Source organism: Colius striatus, chromosome 5 (genome assembly GCF_028858725.1).
Source record: "Colius striatus isolate bColStr4 chromosome 5, bColStr4.1.hap1, whole genome shotgun sequence".
Taxonomy (NCBI): domain Eukaryota; kingdom Metazoa; phylum Chordata; class Aves; order Coliiformes; family Coliidae; genus Colius; species Colius striatus.
Genome location: NC_084763.1, coordinates 58,796,498 through 58,819,803, shown reverse-complemented (window position 1 = coordinate 58,819,803; position 23,306 = coordinate 58,796,498). Strand labels below are relative to the sequence as shown.

The window sequence follows — 23,306 nt, the reverse complement described above, 5'->3', positions numbered from 1 at the left end:
GTGCCGGCGCCGCCGCCGGAGGGAGGGGCGAAGCACTGGGCCAGGGTTATCAAAACTAGATCAAGCTTTACTGGGCGTGGGGGTGGGAAGGCAGTAAGGGGGCAGCAGGGAGGCAGCGGGGACCCCTGCCCCGCCGCGCTCAGGGGGCCGGGCCCGCCTGCCGCCGCTCCTGCATGGAGAAGGACTGGCTGCGGATGCGGAAGGCCACCTCCTGCGTGCGGAACGTCAGGCCGAAGATGTCCTCGTGGTAGCGGTTCTTGTCCTGGCGGGGAGCAGAGCAGGCGTCAGGGCGGTGTGCCAGGCACGGTGCCGGTGCCGCGCCTCCCGTGCCGGCCCTTACCCGCAGCTCGCTGATGAAGTCCCCCGCCTGCCCCAGCGTCATGCCTGCCTGCTGCACCAGGACCTGCTGCACCGTCTGCAGCACCTCGGTGGCCATCGTCACGTCCCCGCACACGTACATGTGCCCGGCGCTCTGGCACAGCACCCGGTGCACCTCCGCCGCCAGCTGCGTCCGCAGCACGTCCTGCACGTAGGTCTGGGCACACGGCGCCGGGGCGGCCGCTGACACCGGGCACGTGGCCACGGCCCCGCCGCCACGGCCCCACCATGGCCCTGGCTCACCTTGGGCGTCCCCGGCTCACGGGAGAAGGCGGTGAGGACCTGGCTGAGGGCCCCCTGCTCCTGCGCCTCCTCCATCTCTTCCCGGTAGATGTGGTCCAGTGCGGAGGAGCGGCAGCCGAACACCAGCACCATACTGCCCAGGGGCCCGCCTGCGGGGCATGGACCAGGCTGACCCTGTGCCCCTGCATCCCCTGTGCACCCTGTGTGCCCACCTCCCCACACCCCGTGTGTCCGCACTCCCGTGTGGTGTCCCCATCTCCTCCTGTCCCCATGCTGCCCCCTCCCCACACCCCTGTGCCACACACCCCTTGCACCGTGTCCCCGTGCCACTGTCCCCTGCCTCCCCGCTCCCCCATATCCTGCACCCTTGTCCCTGTGCCCCTATCCCCACGCCTCTGTGTCCCCACTCCCGTGCCCCACACCCCCATGCCCGGCATCCCCGTGCCCTCTGCCTTCTCTCCCCAGGCTGCCGCATCCCTCCGGGGGTCTCTGTGCCCGTGTCCCCTATCCCGCCGCCACCGTGTCCCCCCTATTCCGTGTCCCCCAACCTCCATCTCGCAGGACGTGCAGCCGGTGCTGCCAGAAGCTGCGGAACGGCGCGACGCCGGTGCCGGGTCCCACCAGGACACAGGGGGCTTCGGGGGCGGGCGGCAGCCGGAACGAGGGGGCCCTGCGGACAGCGGTCACCGGCGGCCGGGACGGAGCCCGGCGGGGGCAGCGGGAGCGGGTGCGGGGGTGTGCGGGTTTGCCGGGAGGTTTAGTGCGGGGTCGGGGTGCGGGGAATGGCTTGGCCGTGCTGGGAGTGGGGCATGCTAGGAAATGTAGTCCGGATCGGGGCGGGGGGGGGGCAGAGGCGGACCCTCACCCTCGGATGAAGGCGGGCACCGTGTCCCCGGGCTGCAGGCGCGACAGCCAGGTGGAGCAGACGCCGTAGTGCAGGGGACCCTGCCCGTCTGTGGGGACAGGAGGCTGCATTGGCTGCGGCGGTGGCAGATGGGCAGCCCCCACCCAGGCAGCCCCCGCCAGAGTCCCCCTGGCAGTCCCCCAGACAGGCAGAATCCCTCAAGCCTCACCCAGGCAGCCTTCGGAGAGACAGCCCCCCCTGCCGGCAGCCCCCCTCTGTCAACGGCCAGGACACCTCCATGCCTGGGCAGGGCTGGGGGATGAGACCCCGAGGCCCTGGGAGGGGTGAAAGGGTGCCAGGGGCTGCTGGTGCTGGAGAGGGAAGCTCATCCCTGGGGGTTCCACCACGTTCAAAGGCAGCACCAGGCACTATATGATGGACAAGGCGAGACCCTGGAGATGCTCTGGGGACACTAGAGATGCTCTAGAGGCTAGAGAGATGCCCTGAGGACCCTGGAGATGCTCTGGGGAACACAGAGATGCTCTGAGGACCAGGAGATGCTCTGGGGACCAAGGACATTCCCTGGAGATGCCCTGGAAACTCTGGAAATACCCTGGGGTCTAGGGAGATGCCCTGGGGAGTAGGGAGATGTTCTGGCGACCCTGTAGATGCCCTGGGGACCCCGGAGATGTTCTAACGACCTAGAGATGTTCCGGAGATGAGGGAGATTCCCTGGAGATGCCCTGGAGATGCTCTGGGGACTATGAATATTTTCTGGGGGCCAGGGAGAGGCTCCCAGGACCCTGGAGATGCTCCAAGGACCCAGAGATGCCCCGGGGACCCTGGAGGTACCCTGACGACCTGCAGGTCCAGGCACCACAGGGTGTGTGGGGACAGGAGTTGTGCTGCAGGTGACAGGACAGACAGTAGCAGCTGCCAACCCCAGGCACCCGCTGCCCCCTGCCCCATCCCCATGCCCATGCCCGCTCACTCTCGCTGTGGTAGGTGACAACAGCCACGGTGAGGTGGATCTCTCCAGGGTAGGGCCCGGGCGCAGAGCTGATGGAGTAGTAGCGGGGCTGGAGCAGCGGCAGCTGTGTGAGCAGCAGTGAGGCCGGCAGCTCCACCGACGGGAACTCCTCCAGCACCTCCAGCAGCGTCGGGCACCGGAACCACTTCCACTCCTCGTACAGCCGGGCGTCCTGCACGGCACCACGCTAGCCACGGCCCCGGCCCGGCCCCGAGCCTGCCAGGGAGGGGCCAGCAGCCGAGTATCCCAGTATCCCAGCCAGGGGAGGGGCTGGTAGTCCAGTAACCCAGTAGCCCAACCAGAGAAGGGGCCAGTAGCCCAGTGACACGGTGAAGGAAGGGGCCAGCATCTCAGTATCCCATCCAGGGAGGGGGCTAGTATCCCAGTATCCCAGTCAAGGAAAGGGCCAACATTCCAGTATCCCAGCCAGGGAGGGGTCTAGTAGTAGCCCAGTGTCCCTGCCATTGAAGGGGCTGCCATCCCAGTATCCCAGTGCCCAGCCAAGAAGGGACCCAGTATCCCACTGAGGAGAGACCCAGCATCCCAATCAGCAGGGACTGAGCACCCTGCTGCCCTGCACTGCCCCCCCAGCCCCCCTCCTCACCTGGCTGAGCTGCTGCAGGCGCTGGCGCTGGGCCGGCTCCCTCGCCAGCGTGGCCAGGAGCTGCAGGAACTGGGGGCTCGGGGGGGCCGCCACGTCCAGGAAGAAAGTGAGAGCCTGGGTCAGGGTGCAGGGGGGCAGGCGGCTCTGCGGCACCCAGGTCTGGGAGGGGGACCCGCCTGGGGAGGGGGGTTAGATGGGAGGCAATGAGGAGGGGATGGGGAAGGGATGCACCTGCCCCTTCCCCTGCCCCTTCCCAACTCCTTGCCCCTTCTTCAGCCCCTTCCCCTGCTCCTTCCCTTTCCACAGCCCCTTCTCCCATCCCTGCCCTTTCCCCTTCCCCTTCCTCTTCCCCTTCCTTTCCCCCAGCCTCATTCCCCTTCCTTTTCCTCTGCCTCCTCCCCTTTCCCAGCCTCAGATCCTGCCCCCTCCCCTGCCCCTCATGCCCCGTCCCTTCCCGGGTCCCTACCGCCGGGGTCCCCCTCTCTGCTCTCCACCCGGAGGGGCTGCTCGAGGGGGGGCGGCTCCTCCACGCGCCCCAGGACCCCCTGCACCAGCTCGGGGCGGTTGGCGGGGAAGACGCCGAGGTGGTCGCCGGGCTGGAACCGCAGCTCCTCCTGCCCCTCCGAGCCCAACCGCACCAGCAGCGTGGCCCGGCTGCGCGGGGGTCAGCGGGGGGGCCCGGACGCGGGAGGAGGGGTCGGGGTCCCCGGGGCGCGGGGGATCCCGGTGGACGCGGTGGGAGGTTGGTACCGGGGGTGAGGTGATCCCAGGGTAAGAGGGGTCCCTAGGGTGTTGGGGGTCCCGGCACACGGCATCCAGGGGGTGGGGGGTTCTGTGGGCACGGGGGGTCGCAGGGGTGGGTGGTCCCGGGGACGAGGGGGTCCCGACGCGGGGGACATTAGTCCTGAGAGTATGGGGGTCCCGGGACACAGCATCCCGGGGGTAGGCGGTTCCCGGGGGCGGGGGGATCTCGACGGAGGTGGGGACGGTCCAAGCGACGTGGGGAATCCCAGAGTGGGGGGCGTCTCGGCGGTGTGGGGGTCTCAGGGGCAGCACATTCCGGAACAGGAGATCCCGGGGACGTGGAGGGTTCCGGGAGTCGGGAGGGAGAGCGGGGAGGCTGCGGGGACCGGGGCTCCCGGGGACACGGGGCGCGGGGGGTGAGGTATCTGGGGGATAGGGGGGTCTCGGGGTTGGATGGTCTCTGGGGCGAGGGGGTCCCGGGGTGGTCCCACCTGGATTCCTCGCTCTGCAGATTCTCCACGGAAAGCACGGTGCAGGGGAACACCCGGCGCTTGTGCAGGTGGGACAGCCCTGGGGGGCACGGGGGAGCTGGGTCATGGGGGGCTGCGGGGTTCCAGGAGACGCGTGGGGGGTGCCAAGGGGTGCTTATGGGGCTGTCAAAGGGGCCTGGAGAGGTCCCTGGGGAATTGGGGTGTCATGGGAGGCTGGGAGGGGATGAGAGTGATGAGGGAGTTCTTGAAGGGAGTCTTGAGGGGGCTGGAAGGGGATGAGGTGACGGGTTTTCAGGGGGTGACAGGGGGACTCGGGGAGTCCCAGGGGGCACCGTGGGGTGCTCCTCCCAGAGCTGTGGGGTGCGAGGGGGTGTCCTGGGGGGCCGTGGGGTAGAAGCTGGTGATGCAGGGTCGGGGGCTCCCGCGGGGGCCGAGGGGTGTCTGAGAGGGTCCGAGGGGGTGACGGTACCGGCCAGAGTCTCGACGGCCTGGGGCTGCCCCACCAGCCGGTGCCGCTGGCGCTTCCAGACCTGGGGGGGGGCGAAGAGCTCCTCGGCTGCCCCCACCCCGTCCCCCACGCAGAAGGTCTCGCAGGCGGCCTAGGGGCGCAGTGGGGAGCGGTGAGTGGCGGAGGGGCCGTGGGTGGCCCCTTCCCCTCCCTCCCCGTGCCTCCCCCCGCCCCTTACCTGGAAGACGAGGCGGGCCCATGTGCGGAAGGACTCCTCCTGGGCGCAGAGCTCGTCGCCCTCCCCCATGGGCAGCACCCGCTCCCCCCCCAGCTCCTCCAGCCGGGTGTCCACGGCGCGTGCGAAGGCGCAGAAGTGGGGGTACGCCCGCGACCCCAGGCCGAACACCGCGAACCTGCCCCACCGAGGGGTCAGCGCCGCCACCCGCACCCCCTCCCGGGACCCCAGACAGCACGGGGCGGGGGGGCACCCGGCCGTCTGCGAGGGATGCTCACAGCTGCGGGCACCCAGGGATGTCCTGGGGGATATTCAGGGCAGGGGGCATCCAGGAATGTCCTGCGGGGGATGCTCAGGGCTGGGGGTATCCAGGGATATTGGAGGAGGATGGGGTCTGGGGGTATCCGGCGATTTTGTGGGGGGAATACTCAGGGCAGGGGGCACCCAGGGATGTGGGGGGAAATACTCAGGGCAGGAAGGAGGAGACAGAGGGATTTAAGAGGGGGAGTGCTCAGGGTGTGATTTACCCAGGGGGTTTGGAGGAGGATGCTCTGGTCTGGGAGTACCCAGGAATTTTGGGGAGAGATGCTCAGAGTTGGAGGTACCTAGGGATTTTACAGGGAGATACTCAGGGCAGAGGGTACCCAGGGATGTGAGAGGGATGCTCAGGGCTGGGAGGGGGCACCTGGGGCTGTGGGAGGGTACCCAGACCTGGAGCAGTGGATGCTCAGGACTGTGGGCTGTGTGAGCAGGGGGCTGTCAGGGCTGTTACAGGGTTGGAGACCCCCAGGGGCAGCTCCTGCCCCCTCCTACAGCCACTGGGCAGGCAGTGCTGGTGCCCACCATGGGTTATGCCCCCTCCCCACGCTGGGTCATACCTCAGGGCTCCCAACGTGCCGGCACTGTCGGTGTTGCTCAGCTGCCGCCGCTTCTTCTTCCAGGAGGCGACGAGCTGGTCCGACTGCGAGACGCTGTTGAACCGCAGCTTGTAGCTCCTGCGTGGGACAGAAAGGAGGTGAGCAAAGTGTCCCCAAATGCACCCTCCCCACGCCTTCCCCAAATCCCTCCTTGGGTGTCCTCACTTGGGTGGCTCAGCCTGGGAGGTGCTGGTGTACGGTGAAGTCATCTCCATCAGCGCTTTGGAGAAGCTCTGTTGGCAATGGGATGTCACCATCCTCATCCTCAGTCCCATCTCCCATTGGGGGGTGTCCCCCCACCCCACCTCACCTCAGCACACTCGGGGGGGTCCCCATTGCCAAAAGTGCTGGTAACCACCAGCACTAAGGTCTCGTGCTCCAGGGACACCACGTCGTACTCGTCCATGCACAGCACCTATGTGGTTGGATTTGGGGGAGAGGGTTGCAATGGGTGCCTACCCCTACCCAAACCCTCCCCGCGGGGGGGGGGGGGGTTGGGGGCGGGGGGGGAGGCACCTATTACCTTGGGGTCAAAGGCATGTCGGAAGAGCTGACAGAGGTTCCAGGCGTAGGTCCGGGACTTGCCGGTCTCAGTGCCATAGAGGATGGTGGCCTTGACACGACGTGCCATCATGTGTCCCATCAGCTTGGCTGAGATCTTCACTGCGCTGTGTGGGGGGTGTGTGTGTAGGGGGACACATGAAGGGTATCAGGGTCCTCTTCTGTGATCCCCAGGGTTAAGGAACCCCTGCAGGGAATGCCCCCACTAAAAGTGGGCACCTACTTGGCCACCTCCTTGAAGGTCTTTCTCCTGGTGACAGTAGTGCCTTTGGAGACGTAGACTTTCCAGGCATCAGGCTGGGGGGTGGACAAGGGGTCAATCAGGGGACTGGGGGGCCATGGGGAGATGGGAACATGGAACGATGGGGCAGAGGGGCCATGGGGTGGTGGGAACATAGAATGATGCAGCTGGTGGGGGCATGGGATGGAGGGGCTATGGATGGTGAGAACATGGGGGGCTGGGAAGCCATGGATTGGTGGGACCATGGGACTGTAGGATCATAGGGTGGTGGGACCATGGAGTGGTGAGGCTGTGGGGGCTGTGGGGCTAGACCCACCTGGTAGCGGAAGGTGGGGCAGAGCTGGTAGTTGACCATCTCCTGGTGGAAAACGGGGGTGAGGCTGCCTGAGATGGGGGGCACGATCCAGACCCAGTCAGCCGGGCACCCCCCTCTTGTCCTCAGCTCATTCTCCATGTGCTTGACGAAGGACTCGGTGGCCGCGTGGTGATCCACGATCGTCACCTTGGCCACCTGCAGGGATGAGGGGACAGGGTGTGGGTTGGAGGGGGGCACCGGGAGCCCCACGGCACGGGGGGTCGGTGCCGGTGCCGCTCTCTCACCTGGAAGCTGTGCAGCACTGCCACGTTCACCTCCACCGCAGCCTTGTCCTTCCACAGCGACGAGCTCGTCCGTGTGTCCAGCCCCATGCGCAGAGCCACCTCCTGTGGCAACGTCGGGAGGCTCAGCACAGGGCACTCAGTGAGGGGGGCTTGGGGGTCACAGCGGGGTCCCGGCCGCTCCCTGCTGCAGGGCTCACCGGCAGCAGGTTGTAGCGGTGGCTGTCACAGAGGTTCCTGGTGCCGATCTCGCTGCTCATGTACCAGCCGTTGAAGGGGGCTGCCGGGAACTCCAGCCCCCCGATCTCCAGCAGCATGTTGGACACGGCTGGCAGCGCGTACCAGCGCAGCCCTAGCTCTCTGAACCACTCCAGCCTGCGTGGGGGGCTCCAGATGGGCGTCCATGGCAGTCCATGGCATCCATGGCAGTCCATGGCATCCATTAGCCCTCACCAGCCCCACATCAGCACTCACCAGCCCTTGCCAGCCCTACCAGCTCCTCACCAGCCCCATGTCAGCCCTCACTAGCCCCACATCAGCTCCATACCAGCCCCCTCACCAGCCCCAGCTCCCCAGTGCAGGTCCCCAACCTCCATCCCAGCCCTCCACAGGGGTCAGTGTGAGGGATCCCAACCCCACGGCTGGGGAGGCACAGTCCCACTCACGTGGGGTGCTGGAGGGGCACCTCGAGGACCAGCTCCAGCGGGAGGGGGAAGAGCTCGGGGGGCTCCTCAGGGCTCTGCAGCAGCAGCGGCAGCACGTCGAAGCGGCCGCCGCCGGGGCTCCAGCCGTGCTGGATGCAGAGCTGGGGGGCAGCAGCGTCAGGGTGGGGGGTGCTGGGGGTGCAGGGAATGGGTGAGTGGATGGGGAAGGGGTCTCCCCACCTCGGTGATGTCGACGTTGGCCGGGTCGCCCTGGATGGAGCCGTCGGGCTGCCGGTACCCGGCGTAGCGGATCAGCTGCGAGTTCCAGATGCGGAAATCGCCGCGGCCCGGTGCGCGCGGCGGGAAGATGGTGATGGCAGATCTGGGGAGGACAGCAGGGACGTCACCCCCTGGCTGCCCCATGGAGCGGGGACGGGGGTCCTGCCCCAGGGGAGCGGGTCTGGCACGGCTGGGGGTCTCTCACCGAATGTTGCCGCGGTTGGTGGCGTACTGGATGTGGGTGCAGAGGAAGCTGAACATCTCCGCCACGTTGGCACAGTCCCGGGCGTCAAATACCTGCGGGGTGAGGGACACGGCGAGAGGGGAGTGGGGACCATGGATGGAGCACCCACCCGGGGCTACCACGGAGCAGGTGGGGGTCAGGCATGGCAGGGGGGGTCCCGGGGGGTCCCTGCCCTCACCTGCAGCTTGTTCCACTGGATGCGGCCGACGCAGCGCGCGGCGTTGCGCCAGGCCTGCTTGGCCCCGAACACCAGCTCGGGCTCCAGCAGCTGGTACGTGCCGGTGGCCGCGATGGTGGCTTCCACCTCCCGTAGCCGCTGCACGTGCGCCGCAGAGTTCTCCCTGTGGGGACCCCCCAGCGCCTCAGCCCCGTGCCTTGGGACCCCCCACCCCACCGCGGGTTGGGCATGGGGATGGGGGTTAACCCAGGGCAGGGCTGGGGCTGGGGCTGGCTGGGGACATGCGGTTACGAGGTCAGGGGGGATATGGGGTATTCCAGTGCAAAGGTTGGAGGTGGGGGGCTCTAGGGCAAGGATGGGGCTTTGGGGTGTCTGTCTTGTGCAGGGACAGAGCTGTGGGGCAGGGAGGGGAATGTGAAGTGCTCTGGGGCAGAGCTGGGGATGGGATATGGGGTGTCCCAGACCAGAGCTGGGCTGTGCAGTGCTCTGAGGAGGGTTTGGGTCAGGGCTGTGGGGTGTCCCTGGGTAGGGATGGGTCTAAGCTGTGGGGTATCCTGGGCTGGGGCTGGGGAGTGCCCGGGGGAGGGATGGCCCAGGGCTGCGGGGGTGCTCGGGGGGTCTCACCGCCGCAGGGACACATAGTATTGGGTGACGAAGTCCCGGGCCAGCGGCAGCAGCTCAGCAGCCGGGCGAGTCCCGTCGGGGCTCGGGGCGGGCAGCGGCCGTGGCAGCACCAGCGAGCCCAGACAGCGCCGGCCCGAGCACGGCAGCTCCTGCGGGGTGAGGGGTGGGGGGAGGTCATGGGAATCTGCCCACCCCAAGCACCTGCCCCCCGATCCTGCAGCCTCCCAGTCCTGCACCCCCGCAGCCCTTCAAACCCCCAGCCCCATAGCCCCCAGCCTCACACCCTGCATACCACACTTCTCAGCCTTCTAGCCCAGTGTTCCCAGTCCCACATCTTCCAACCCCACAACTCCTAGTCCCACACTCGCCACCCCTCAGCCTCACACCCCCTGCCCTCCAGCCCAACATCCTCCAGTCCTGCACTCAGTATCCCACATCCCTTCATCTCTGCACCATCCAGCCCCACATCCCATGCCCCCCAGCCCCGTCTCCCTGCCCCCCCGGCCCCACAGCCCAGACCTGCAGGGCCTGTGCACAGAGCGTGTCGTAGCCGATGGTGCCCGTCTCCCAGTTCTTCAGGCGGGCGAAGCGGGGGGGCTCCGCCGGAAGGGTGGGTGCCGAGCTGGGGAGGGGGAGGTGGCCCTGAGCCCGGCCCCATGCGTGGAGCACAGCTGGGGGTTCCGGGAGGGGGCACCCCTCCTCATACTTGCTCTAGTGGCTTCCACCCCCACCAGGTGCTGGGAGCTGCTCGTGGGGCCCCTGGTCTCAGGAGGGTGGGCTGGGGGCACTGGGATGGGGAGATGCTGAGGGGTTGTGACGACAAGGGGGGTCACCAAGGACCTCCTCTGCCACCCAGCTCCCCTGAGAGCGCCAGGCCATGGGGCTGAGCTGGGGGGGCAGCACTGGGGGAGGCGTGGGGCGTTCCTGGGCCTGGTGCGTGTGTGTGAACAATGGCCATGAGTCAGAGCGGGCTCCCGGCCACCGAGGGGCAGAACTGGCCTCCGGTCTCTGTCCTCTCCAGCCCGGGGGAGTCCCCACGTGTCCTGGCACAGCTCGACCCCCCACTCTCATGCGACCCCACGAGCCCCCTCCCCACACATCCCGATGTGTCCCCTCTGTCCCAGCACGTCCCAGTAGATCCCAGCACGTCCCACGGGCTCCCAGGGTCCAGGGGCACAGCAGTGGGGCTGTCAGGGACATGCCATAGGGCAGGGGATGCTGGTGTGATGCCATGGGGCAGGCACAGGGCTCGGCTGCCAACGTGCCCCCCATGGCTGCATCACGTCCCGCCCCAGGGAGCCACACACACCACCCCGGTGGGACACAGCCCCAGTGGGGGACACGTCTCTGGTGGGCTCCAGTCCCCGGGAGCCACGGTGGGGACAGGCAGGAGAGAGTCAAGCGAGGGAACCGGCACCCCGGAGCGCCGTGGCACGGTCCCGCGCACCCCGCACCGCGTCCGTCCCGCGCACCCCGCACCCCGCACTGCGTCCGTCCCGCGCACCCTGCGCACCCACCTGCCCCGCTCCGCGCCGCCGCTGTCCTCGGGCGCGGCGCTGAGCTGGCGGGAGCAGAGGCCGAGCCCGCAGGAGCGGGCGGCACCGGGCAGCACAGCCGGCAGGTTGCCCATCTCGCCGCCACTGAGCCGCCGCTGCCGGGAGCGGCCGCTTCCTTCGGCCGCCGTGGGAAGTGGTGACCTCGGCCCCGCGCCTCCGCCCCGCGCACAATGGGCGTCCCGCCGCCCGCCGCCACCGACACGCCGCCCACCGCCGCCTGGGGCTGCCGGGGGGCTTCGGCCCCTCTGCGGCCTCCCTGCGCCTCGGCACGGGCCGGGGGCACACAGCTGTGGCAGTGATGGGGGACCCCTGGCACATGCGGGACCCCCAGCACGGGCACAGGAACCGCAGCTTGGCTACGAGACCCTCCAGCCTCTCCGGGCGCCTGCCCAAGGACGGGTCGGCTCCCCCGGCCCCCAACTCCAGGGCACAGCCAGAGCGGGGAGCTGTGCATGGGGCCTTGGGTTGGGGTCTGCCACGCACCGCCCCCCCTCTGGGGTCCAGAGCCCTCCTCCCCCCTCCCCGTGGGCTGCGGGGCAGATACTCAGAGCGACGACTCCCACTCCCTCGCAATTCCTGCCAGTGCTGGGCCGGGACCCCCGGGCCGGGCACCTTGAGGCGAGGGGTCACTCCTGGTGTCACCCGAGCGAGGGGGATGCGGGGGGGGACGTGGCACCCCGGGGAGAGGGGGGGAATGGGGGTGTCACCCGAGCAGTCAGTGGGGCTGGAGGTCCCACACCAGCCCCACGAGTCGGTGGGGGTCCGAGGGGCTGGAGAGGGGTGCCCGAGTGCCGCAGATGGTAACGGAGACCCCGAAGGTGCCCGGCCTGTGGTTCTCCCCCTTCAACGGGAAACCGCGCCCGGCCCCGGCCCCGGCGGTTCCTTCCTGCGGCGGGGGGAAGCGTTGGCCGGGGCCGGGCGGTGGTGTGACGGGCACCAGGGCAGGGGGGCAGAGGGAGGGGGCCACCTCGGGGAACTCCGAGGGGACACACAGCGAGGGAGGGGCATCCGTGGAGGGGAGTAAAGCGGGGGGGCCGGTCCGGGGACCCCCGAGCGGGGCACAGCCGGGGGGATGGGGGCGAGGGACCAACTCTCCTGCGTGAGATGTGGGTCTGGCCATCTCCCGGGGGTCCCAGCCTCCCCCCCACAGCCGTGCCCGTGCCGCCCGCTGCCCCCCCGTTGCCAGGGGGGCGGGACAGACCCGTCAGTCACTGCGGAGGGCCCGTCCGATTGACTGTCCGGCCCGGGGGGCGGGATCCGGAGGGCTTTCCTGCCCCACGGCTCGGCCCCACAGCCTGCAGCCCACCCGGCCCACGGGACTGGACTGGGCTGGGATGGAGTGGACTGCGATGACCTAGGCTAGAATGGGCTGAACTGGGGTGGGCTGATCAGAGCGGGGCTGCACTGGGCTCCGTTGGGCTGAACAGGGCTGGGTTGGGCTGAGTGGGACTGAATGGGGATGGATTGAGCCAGACTAGGCTGAGCTGGACTGAACTGGGCTTGACTGGGCTGGACAGGGCTGAACTGCCCTGAACTGAACCGGGCTGAGTTGAAGTGGGCTGAACTGGGCTGGACTGAGTTGAACTGGACTGTACTAGGCTGGGCTGAGCTGGGCTGGGTAGGGCTAAACTCGGCTAGGCTGGACTAAACGGGGCTGAATTTGGCTTGACTGGACTGAACTGAGCTGAACTGGGATGGACTGAACTGAACTGAACAGGGCTGAACTTAAATGAGCTGGGCTGAGCTGGAGTGAGCTGGGCTTGACTGAGCTGAGCTGGGCTGGTTTGGGCTGAACTGAGCTGAACTAAGCTGAACTGGTCTGACCTGAGGTGAACTGGGCTGAACTGGTCCGAAGTGGTGAGCCGATCCCTCGGGCACCCCCTCATCCGCCCCGGGGGGTACGGGCGGGGCTGGCGCCGGTTTCAGCACCGGGGACAGATCTCGGCGGGGCGGGACTGGGGCTGAACTGGGACCGACTGGGACTGCGACTGGATTGGGATGGGACTGGCATCAGACTGGGACTGGGACTGGGGCGGTACTGGAACTGGGGCAGGCCTGGGAATTGGGTCTGAGTCTGGGACTAAGACTGGGACTCGAATCGGACCGGGATGTGACTAGGGGTGAATTGGGACAGGATTCAGATGAGGATGGAACTAGAATGGACCTGAGACCAGACTGGGACGTGCCTCGGACCAGATTGGGACTGAGTGAAGTGGGATGGGATTGAGGGTGAACTGGGCCAGACTGGGATGGGACCAGGAGGGGACCGGGACTGGGACAGCACTAAGATGGGGCTGGGAGTGGGATGGGACAGAACTGGAATGAGACTGGTACCAGACTGGGACTGGGAGTGAACTGGGATGGGATTGGGACTAGAACTTGGACTGGAGCTGGAACTGGGACAGCATCAGGAATGGGACTGAGCTGGTACTGGGACTGGAACTTGGACTGGAGCTGGACTGTGACTGAGACCTGCCCCAGGGACTGGAACGGGGACCAGGGCTGGGACCAGCATCCGAAACCAGCACCAGGGACTGGGAACAGCACTGGGGCCAGCACCACCACCGGACTCGGACTGGGACTGTGTCAGGACTGAGACAGCGACCTAGACAGGATGCTGGGCCAGGAACTGGGCCAGGGACCAGCACTGGCACTGGGACAGAACCGGGAGAGCGACTGGGACGAGACTGGGACTGGGATCAACACTGGGCCAGGGGCTGGAGAGAGACTGGGACTGGGACCAGCACCAGCACCGGCACTGGGCCAGGGCTGGGATAAGCAGTGGCCCAGGACCGGGGCCAACACTGGGGCCAGCACTGGCACTGGAGCGGGACTGGGATTGGGTCAGCATCGAGACAGCGACCTGGACAGGATCGGCGCTGGGGCAAGGACCGGGACCGGCATCACGGCTGGGGCCGGGGCTCGGCACAGGGCCGGGGCGCTGGAGGCTGTCCCAGGGGGTCCCCGTGACCCCCACACCCGGGGGCGACCCTGACCCCGCGGCCAGGGCCGGGGGCACCTGGGGGGGCTGGGGGCGGGGCCTGCCCGGGGCGGGGCGCTGGGGGCGGGGCGATGCCGGGGGCGGGGGGGGGGGCCGGGCCGGGCAGGGCCGACCGGCGCCCCCGGGCCGGGCGTGGCGGAGGGGCTCCCCCCCCCCCGCGGCCATTGGCCGCGTCCGCGCTCGCCCCGCCCCGCGGGCCCGGCTGTCAACACGCAGCGCCCGCCGGGCCGAGCCGAGCCGAGCCGGGCCGAGACTGGCCCAACCCGGCCCGGCCCAGCCCAGCCCAACCCAGCTGAGCCCGGCCCAGCCGGGCCGAACCGGGCCGAGCCCAGCCGAACCGGACCGGGCTGGGCGGGGGCTCCATCCCCCCAGCCGCTCCGTGACTAAATAAGGCCGATGCTGCGGTCGCCGCGGCGCGCACCGAGCGGGTAGAGCGGGGAGGCACCGGCACCCGCACCGGCACCCGCACCCGCACCGGGCGGGCAGGGCCCGGGCCCGGTGGGCGGGGGAGGGCTCAGCCTTAACCCCTGCGCGCCCGCCCCGCATCCCGCCGCCCCCGGGGCCGGGCCGCGCTCCCCCCCGCCCTCTCCCCCCCCGCCGCGGCCGCCCCGCCGGCGCCGTCCTTGGCTCAAGGGCAGCGGGACCCCCCGCGGCGCGGGGCCGCCTCCCCCTCCCGTTCATCCCCCCCCGGGGCCGGCGGCGCGGAGCGGGCGCTGCCCATGGGCCGGGCAGGATGCCGGTGCGGCGGGGGCACGTCGCCCCCCAGAACACCTTCCTGGACACCATCATCCGCAAGTTCGAGGGACAGAGTGAGTGGGGGTCTGGGGGAAGCGGGGCTGGGGGGGACCGGGCGAGGCGTGGAGGGATGGGGAGTGGGGCTGGGGAGGAAGTGGTGCCGCGGGGAGCTGGGGCGGGGGGTGATGGAGAGGCGGGAAGCGAGGCTGGGAGGATCGGGGACCCGGGAAGTGGGGCTGGGGGTGACTGGAGGGCTGGGAAGGAGGAATGGGGCTGCTGGGGGGTTTGGGGGGCTGGTGACAAGCACAGCCAGGCAGTGCTCCTGCAACCCCCTGTCCCCATGGCAGTGGTGATGGGGTGCCATGGGACACCCCGCTTCAGCGGTCATGGTGGCTCCATGGCTGGGATCCCCAGACCTCGCCGACCCCCGTCACCGGCAGCGGCAGGTGCCCGGCAGTGGGTGTGCTGGGCTGGGTTTGTCAGGGAGAGGCTGTTTTCCCTGTCCTGGGGCGGCCCTGGTGCCTTTCTAGGCTGAGTCCCAGCGTGCCCTCAGTGGGGACAGGGCTGATGTCACCCCATGGGGCTGGGTGGCAGGGAGTGGCCATGCTTCGTGCCGGGGCAGCAGCACCGTGCCATGGGGAGCACTGATCTGGACCAGTGGGGACCCCACAGTAGTTGAGTCCTTGTTGTACTGGGGTCCCCACAGTGATCACGGTGGTGCCAGCGCATCCAGAGGTCCCCCGCGGTGGCCTGTGGTCACCGGCAGCCCAGCGCTGCGGGTAGCTGCAGGGACAGCCAGAGCGAAGGCTCCCCACGGGGCATGGGGCTGGGGGGCTGACCCTGTCCTGTCCTCCCCCCCAGGCCGCAAGTTCATCATCGCCAACGCCCGCGTGGAGAACTGCGCCGTGATCTACTGCAACGACGGCTTCTGCCAGCTGTGCGGCTACTCGCGGGCCGAGGTGATGCAGAAGCCCAGCACCTGCGACTTCCTGCACGGGCCCCGCACGCAGCGCGGCGCCGCTGCCCAGATCGCCCAGGCGCTGCTGGGCGCCGAGGAGCGCAAGGTGGAGATCTGCTTCTACCGCAAGGACGGTAGGGACCCGTGCCGCCGGCACCGCCGGAGATTGAGGGTTGTTTGCGCGGGGGTGAAGGCGGCCGTCCGTCACCCGCAGACAGGCCCTTGAGTTAATGGGCCACCGAGGCGGGCGCCCACGCCATGCCCATCCATCAGCCGGGCCGGGACCTGCCACGCCGTGGGTGGCACAAGGAGCCGGTGTGGGTGGGAAGCCGGCGCCGCTGCCTGCGTGCAGAAGGGAGGTTGTCCTGTCTCACCGGCGCTGGTACTACCAGGACTCGTCAGCCCTGCCTGGCTGCTGCTGCGACTCCCAGCGGGGTGATGGTGGTGGAGGTCACGTGCAGTGGAGCTGTGGGGCAGGAGCAGTGTGCTGTGACCCATGGGGGGGGTGATTCGGGGTGTGGGGTCTCCACACTGCCTGGGAGCAAAGACGAGGGCAGGGGAGCGGTGGGGAACACGATCTGGGACAGTGCAGCCCAAGTGCTGGAGAAGGGGAAGGGGCAGTGGTCTCCAGCCCAAGTGCTGGAGAAGGGGAAGGGGTCCTATCCTGCCCTTGCTCTGCCTCGTGGCTGCGCTGGCCCAGGCCGGCTCCATCCCTGACAGCAGCTGCTCAACCTGCACTGCCCCATGGCAGCCCCACAGCTGCTCCACAGCTGGGCAGGACGTGGACACTGCACTGTGACCAGCTTCAGAGTGAGCCACTGGGGCTGTGGGGCTTCAGCCTCTGTCAGGCGTTGCAGTGCTGCCATCCCAGCGGGGCTGTGGGCTACCCCGGTCACACCAGGGCTGCGTTGTGGCCTCTGCCTCGCTCAGGCCCCGGGGGTCCCTGTGCTGGGGGACCCTGCTGGCTGTACCGTGCTGGGGCTGTCACCAGCAGCCCCACGTTGGCAGTGCCGGGGATGCCCCACGCCGTGGCCTCGCCGGTGCCTGCACCAGGTGTCCCGGCTCTCGCCGCAGCTGTGTCTGGCTCTCAGCACCTGGCCCCGGTTCCGGTGCAGAGTAAACAAAGCTGGTCCCCAGCTGTGGCCCCACCGGCAGCCGCCACATGGAGCTCGGGGTGCCAGGAGGCCCATCTGGGACCGGGCTGGCTGTTGGGGGCTCTGGGGACAGAGCTGGGCTGGAGGGAGCCCCCAGCCCCTGCCCTGGCTCCCTGCCCTCAGCCAGCTCGGGTGCTGCCTGGGCAGGCGGGTTCTGTGGCAGCCGGTGCCCTTTGTACCGCGTGCGATGCTGCGGCTGCCAGGGCGCGGGCAGCACGTGGCTGCTCCCTCCCGGCCTGGCTCCGGCAGCGCTTGGCGAGCCCCTGTGATGGCCCTGCCCGTCGCCAGCCAGCTGGCGTGTGCCAGCTGCCGGGGCTGGGGCAGGTGCTCCCGCCGGGCCGTTGCCAGGATGCCCGGCAGCACCCGCAGCGGTGGGGGCGCGGTGGGGGCACCGCGGGGTGCGCGACGGGGGCGGCTGGTGCTGCGGCACTTCTGCCTGCGCCAAGTCCCTGGGGACAGCCGCGATTCCGAGGGGATATTTATAGGCGGCAGAGGGGCCGGGTCGGGGCTGGGGCCATGCTGGAGAGCTGCTCCCTCGCTCTCCCTGCCGCAGCCAGGACATCCCGGGGCACGAGGGGGTCAGGAGAGCGCTGCGGGGACCCGTGGGGCTGAGGAGCAGCGTGGGGGCAGCGGGACCCACCAGCAATGTCGGCATCCGGACCCCCAGCCGTGTCTGACTCCCAGGAAGGGGGGTTTCCTGTACACACAGCTCTGCCCATGTGCCCGGGGGGCTGTTGTGTCCGGGGATTGTTGTGTCCAGGGGCTGTAGTAGGTACTGCCTGCATGTGCTACTGGGGTTGTGGCACTGCTGCTTGTGGGTATCTCCTCTCCCCAGTCAGCACAGCTCTGTGCCAGCAGCGCACCACGATGCCGGTGCTGCCTGCAGCTGTGGGGGTGCTGCACAGTGAGACCAGGTGTGGGGTAGGTGGGGGCACACGGTGTCTGTACCCTTGCTGTGCCAGGGGAACCCCTGAGCACTGGGACCCCTCCAACTGCCGCGGGACAGAGACCCCACTGCTGCCAGCTCCAGGCTCGTGGCTGAATCCCGGCATGTCCCCATTGCTCACCCCATTGGTGCCCTCGGTGGTGGTCGTGCTGCGGTGCTGACCCCCCACTCCTCCGCCTGGGCAGCCCCCTCCCTGCGAGCCCCTGGCGCGGTGCCGCGCTGCGTGGCTGTGCCGTGCTGGTGGGAGCTGCTGGGCCCCGCCGCGTCGCCAGCTGCTGCTGCAGCCATTAGTTTTGAGCGACGTTGTTTATACAGCCCTGGCGCTGCCGGGGACGCCGGAAGGTCGTGGCAGCCGCGGGGGAGCCGCATATGCGCCGGGATGGCCTTGGGCTCACCGGGGTAGCCTTTGCCAGGCTTGGCTGTGTCTGCGGCAGGGAGGGGGCAGGCACTCTCCCCCCGGCCACTGGCCTTTGAGGGTCCCTGGGGCCGCGGTGGTAGCGCCTGTTCTGGGCGTTGGCATGGGCTGGGACGGGGCTGAGGGTGTGAATGAGCAGGATCGGGCCCCCAGTGCCCGCCTGCGCAGCACGAGCCGGCACCGCTCGATGCAGGTGCTCCCCCCATGCCTGTGGGGCTCCTCTGGCCCAGCTGCTGGTACCATGGTGGCCACAGGTCCGAGGCCTGACAATTGTTGGGATGCTTTGGTTCCCTGGGGCTGCCTGGGCAAGGTCGCGCCCTCTCTGCGGGAGCCAGGCTGCGTGCCAGTGGTTTTGGTAGGCAGCAGGCCAGTGCCGGCACGGGGTGTCCTGGGGGTGAGGGTCCTGTGGAGATGTGTCTGGGCAACCCTGGGGTCAGAGCTGTGGCATGGAGGCTTCCCATGGCACAGCGTGGTCTGTGTGGCTGAGCCGTGCTGAGAGGTACCCGGGATGGCGTGCATGGGGTGGGGGTGCACAGCGCAGTGTGGGGCACAGGGGCTGGGGGGTGCAGTGTGTGGGGGGAGGGTGCGGGGTCAGGGTGCAGAGTGAGGGTGAGGTGCAGGGTGCAATTCAGGCTGTGGGGTGCAGTGAGGGGTGCAGGTTTGGGAGTGGGGTGTTCAGGGGGTGCAGGTTTGGAGGTGGGATGGGGAGTGCGTGTTTGGGGCTGCAGGCATGTGGGATGCTGGGTTTGGGGGTGCGGGTTAGGTGGTGAGTTGGGGGTCCAAGTGGGGTTTTGGGGTGCCAGCTGTGGGAGATGCTGGTTTGGGGGTGTGGAGGAGGTTGCAGGTTCAGAGGTGGGGTGTGGGGTGCTACTTTGGGAGTACGGGTGGGGGCTGCCAGCTTGGGGGTGCGGGTTTAGAGGCGTATTTAGAGGCGTGTTTGGGGGCGCGTGGCTGGGGGCACACATCAGCTCGGGGGGCGCGGGGAGTGACCCCCCCCCTCGGTGCGCGGTCCCGCTGCTGCCGCCTGGCGGTGACAGGGAGCAGCGCAGCCCCGGTGGGAGCCGTGCGGGGATAGGGGTGCGGGGGGCTGGCGAGGGGCTTGGCGTGGGGACCGCGCGGAACACCCCGAGCAACTGAACCGCTCGCCAGCCTCCTGCAGCTCCCACACGGCACCCCCCGTGGGATACCCTCCGTCCCTGTCACCTCGTGGCTGTGGACCCCGAGTGCAGGGGGGAGGTTTGGGGGCTGCGGGAACTTTGGTGCAGCCCCCGGCCCGGGGGCTGTCCCGGCCTGGGCAGGGCGCGGAAAGGAGTAGGGGACGCGCACAGTCGGGGGGTGAACGTGAGTCGGGAGACTCGTGTGGTGCTGGGCTGGGAAACCATGGAGGCGGAGGCGCTGGGAGGCTGGGAGCCGCCGGGGGGGTCCGTGCAGACCACCACCCTCTCCCCCGGGCCGGTACCGCAGTGCGGGAGCAGGTAGGTCTGCTTTTTGGAGCTTTGCAGCCCCCCGGGAGCCCCCGCCGTCCCCAAAGCCCCGCGCCCGCTTTCTGCAGGGGCAGCCCGGCACGGGGGGGGCCGGCACTGGCCAGTGGCCGCGGGGGCCGGTCCGGGGCCCGTGGCGTGTCCGTGGCGTGTCCGTCCCGCGGCGCCGGCGGCTGCTGCCCGCAGCCATATTTAGGCATAAAGCCGTCGGGCGGCGGTGCCAAGGGCCGAGCTCGCCGGGGGGGGCTGCGCACCGCTGGGGGGGAACCCCTCTGCGGCCCGCGGCGGCCGAGACCACGGTCGAGCTTGGCCCCCCCCCCCCCCGCCCCCTCCCCGGCCGGCGCGGGGTGGGGGTCCGCGTGGGGTGGGGGCCGGGGGACCCCCGCCGGCAGCAAGGTGAGGCTCGCGGCGTGGGGGTCCTGCCGGCGACCCTGCCCCACGGCCGGACCCCCGGGGGGTGGCGGGAGGGCCGGGAGTGCCGGCGCATGTCCCGGCAGCCGGGGCGGGGGGATCAGGGGGATTAGGATTTCCCGCGGGCGCCGGGTGGGCGAGGATGAGGCAAAGCCGGCGGCGGCAGCGCGGGGCGGCCGTGTGTCCGTGCCGCTAATCCCTCGCAGCGGGCACCCAGCTGTGGTACACCGTGCCGAGCCGTGCTGTGCCGAGCCGTGCCGGGCCCCTGCCCGCGGCCCCACGTGTGGACAGGGATTCCCCACGCGGGGCTGGGGCCGGGGCCCGGGATTCGGGGCCGGTGCCAGCTGGCGGCTGCACGCCGGGCTCCGCGGCACAGGCTGCCGGGCGCGCCGCCAGCGCGGGGGGAACATGGCGTGCGGGGGCACGGCGGGGGGGGTGGCGACGACCCAGCGCCCCGGTGACACCCGCACGTCTCCCCGGCCCTGCTGGTGCACGTGCCAGGGAGAGGCTGGGGATGCCGTGTGGTAGGGGGCACGGAGACCACCCCCCAGCAAGCCCGGGGGTGGATGAGGACCCCCCAGGGTGCACAACAGGGCACTGGCAGGGGAGAGGGTGCTGCTGCCCCATCCCTGTGTAGGAGAGGTTACCCTGGGCTGCCTCTTCCCCCCCTGGCCACTGCAGCCCCCCCAGGTCCCCAGCCCAGCTGAGCTCCCAGTGTGGGATTAACACGGCAGCTGTTAACAAGTCCTGAGCGGCTTAAGCCTGGCCCAGCACCCCAACTGCCCCCCTCACTGCCCCTGCAGCCCCCACCCTCACCCTGCTCCATCCCTGGGGCGCTCGGGGGGGTGCAGGGAAAATGAGGCCCACCCTCTCGTGCCTCAGTTTCCCCCTCCCCCCAATGCAGCTGCAGCTGGGTTGACTCCCTGCTGAGTCAGCAAGTTTTTATCCTCTGGGGTGGGGGGCAGGAGGGGGTGCACAATGCAGAAACAGGGGACAGGAGAGGGTATCCAGCAGGGATGGAGGCCTGTGCCCTCACGGTGCTGAACCCTCCTACCTCACAGGCAGCTGCTTCCTGTGCTTGGTGGACGTGGTGCCAGTGAAGAATGAGGATGGGGCTGTCATCATGTTCATCCTGAACTTTGAGGTGGTGATGGAGACAGAGCGCCCAGGCTCGCCCGACAAGGACACCAACCACTGGGTCACCCCTGCCACCTGGCTTCCTGCAGGTAGGGCTAGCACTGGGGCATGTGGCACGGCTGGGGTCTTGTGCCAGTGGTGCTGGGGCATGTGACATGGCTGGGGGTGGTTGTGCTGCTGGTGCTGTGGCACGTGGCATGGCCAAGAGGCTTGTGCTCCTGGTGCTGGGGCAATGGCATAGCCAGGGCAAACTGCATTGACCACCCTCCTGCAGACCCCACGTGCCAGGCCCTGCCAAAAGCACCACACAGCACGGCACAAGGTGAGGGCTGTGCCAGCTGGCAGTGGGCATCCACAAGGTGGGATCGGTGAGCAGAACCCCACCCCGTCCCTTCCTCCATCCAGGGCGCAGCAAGTCCTTCCGGCTGAAGCTGCCAGCGCTGCTGGCACTGGCGGGCAGCAAACAGTCGCTGCCACAGGAGCCGCCCGACGCCGTCGTCGTGGACTTCTCCAAGCAGAGCAGCGAGTCTGGCGCCGAGGAGCCCATGTCCTCGCTGGAGCCTGGCTGCCCGGGGGGCATGCAGCCCGAGGACAAGGCGGCGCTGATGGGGGACGAGCCCCCCGAGCCGCCCGTCACCCACTCGTCGCCGTGCACCGAGCGCCTGGCCCTGCACGCCGCCTTCTCCAACTGCAGCCTGGCGCGCAGCCGCTCCCGCGAGAGCGTCCACAGCGTGCGCCGCGCCTCCTCCGTCGACGACATCGAGACCATGAAGGGCGAGGGTGACAAGCGCTGCCACAACCGCCATGCCAGCGCTGGTGCCGGCATGCACCGTGGCTCCAGCACCGGTACGGCAGCACTGCCGGCTGTGTGCACTGGGGCCGGGCACTCGCTGCTTCTTCAGCCCCCTCCCTGTGGCAGTGTGTGGCTGTGGGGTGAAGTCATTAGGGCTGGCAGCTTGTAAGGGCTGAGGGCATGGTGTGGTGTGGTGCCCAGGCTGCTAGGGCAGATGGCAGCTGCAGCCAGGGGGAGCTGCCGGCTGCGGGCACACGGCTGCCACGGCACTCGGCACTGTCCGGCTCCTCCTCGCTCTGCCGGCAGCTCTGTGCCCCCCAGCACCTGCTGTGGGGTGAGCCAGGGCAGCCCTGAGGCCCCGCATGGCACCAAGCCCCCCATGCCTGCCAGGGAGCCTGTGGCCACCCGAGTAGTGCACTGCATAGGGCCCAGGGGGTCACCCCCCAGCCCCCTCCCCACAGTCCCTCAGCACTGCCCATACCCCCCACGCAGAGCCTTCACTCCCTTTGGCAGCACCCAAGTGGCAGCAATTGCCTTGTTAAGCCCTGATCTCATTAAGCACATTAGGGAATGAGTAATTACATTAACGGTGAATGATAGTGGGCTGTTGGGTCATGATCCTACCAAACCCAGCTGGGCTTCTCCCCCAGCTCCCTGGGTCCCCACTCCCCTCACCTGCCCTGGGACCTTCTCTCAGCCTCATAAGTCCCCTCACCTGCCCTGGGGCCCTCCCCCAGCCCCATCACTGTCCTTGCTCACCCTGGACTCTCCTCTAAGCCCCTTTGTTTCTCTCAACTACCCTGAGCCCCCAGCCTTGTTGCTCCCCTTGCCTGCCCTGAGACCCCCACCCCAGAAGGCAGCGGGGCCACAGCTCCCCCTGTGATGATGGTTACCCCCCAGGGGCCATGAACAACGTGCGGAGCGCTCTGCTGAACTCCACCTCGGATTCGGACCTGATGCGCTACCGGGCCATCAGCAAGATTCCCCAGATCACCCTCAACTTTGTGGACTTCAAGGCAGATGCTTTCCTGGCTGCGCCGCCGGGTGAGAAGGAGATCATCGCCCCCACCAAGCTCAAGGACCGGACCCACAACGTCACCGAGAAGGTCACCCAGGTGAGATGGTGTGTGGTGCCTGGCTGGTGCTGGAGCTTGCCAGGCAGTGCTGGAAGTGGCCAGATATTATTGGAGGTGGTCAGGCAGTGATGGAGGTGGCCAGATGTTGCTGGAGGTGGCCGGATGGTGCTCAGGGGATGGCATCTAGAGGATGTTCTGTGTGGCTACTGTCTGCCAGAGCTCATGGGGAAGTGTTGGAGCATACAGGATGCTGCAGCTGTCAGGATGATGCTGGAGCTCACAGGATGGTGCAACTGGAGCTGGCAGGGAGGTGTTGGAGCTGGCAGGATGATGCCAGAGTG

General features: G+C 68.9%; 2 protein-coding genes across 2 annotated transcripts in view; one reads left to right on the top strand and one right to left on the bottom strand.

The window, feature by feature from the left end:
- Window positions 1-46: 46 nt before the first annotated feature.
- On the bottom strand, window positions 47-10,997 carry NOS3 (nitric oxide synthase 3). The gene is made up of 26 exons (XM_061997476.1): window positions 10,820-10,997; window positions 9,822-9,924; window positions 9,303-9,451; window positions 8,679-8,841; window positions 8,462-8,553; window positions 8,218-8,359; window positions 7,999-8,138; window positions 7,534-7,708; window positions 7,337-7,438; window positions 7,053-7,247; window positions 6,719-6,792; window positions 6,458-6,602; window positions 6,245-6,349; window positions 6,100-6,167; window positions 5,896-6,012; window positions 5,021-5,195; window positions 4,804-4,933; window positions 4,335-4,413; window positions 3,566-3,753; window positions 3,100-3,275; window positions 2,457-2,667; window positions 1,487-1,574; window positions 1,170-1,291; window positions 622-770; window positions 341-535; window positions 47-262 (listed from the first exon to the last, which is right to left on the bottom strand). Exons 1-26 carry the CDS (start codon window positions 10,930-10,932, stop codon window positions 140-142), a joined length of 3,519 nt encoding a protein of 1,172 aa, XP_061853460.1. The 5' UTR covers window positions 10,933-10,997; the 3' UTR covers window positions 47-139.
- Window positions 10,998-14,512: 3,515 nt separating this feature from the next.
- The window catches only part of LOC133625571 (potassium voltage-gated channel subfamily H member 2-like), a 9,067-nt gene continuing 273 nt past the window's right edge, over window positions 14,513-23,306 (top strand). Inside the window, exons 1-5 of the mRNA XM_061997435.1 lie at window positions 14,513-14,668; window positions 15,456-15,686; window positions 21,021-21,185; window positions 21,502-21,942; window positions 22,790-23,004. Coding sequence (XP_061853419.1) covers window positions 14,593-14,668; window positions 15,456-15,686; window positions 21,021-21,185; window positions 21,502-21,942; window positions 22,790-23,004 — 1,128 coding nt within the window. The 5' untranslated portion in view covers window positions 14,513-14,592. The remainder of the gene's footprint in view (window positions 14,669-15,455; window positions 15,687-21,020; window positions 21,186-21,501; window positions 21,943-22,789; window positions 23,005-23,306) is intronic.

Excerpts from the sequence above, each read along its gene's own strand:
- NOS3 (XM_061997476.1), bottom strand. The coding sequence starts at position 10,932 with ATGGGCAACCTGCCGGCTGTGCTGCCCGGTGCCGCCCGCTCCTGCGGG. Across the intron at positions 6,793-7,052 it reads GCCCCACCTTCCGCTACCAG|CCTGATGCCTGGAAAGTCTA; the intron begins GTGGGTCTAGCC and ends TCCACCCCCCAG. Across the intron at positions 6,013-6,099 it reads TCCCAGGCTGAGCCACCCAA|GAGCTACAAGCTGCGGTTCA; the intron begins GTGAGGACACCC and ends TGTCCCACGCAG.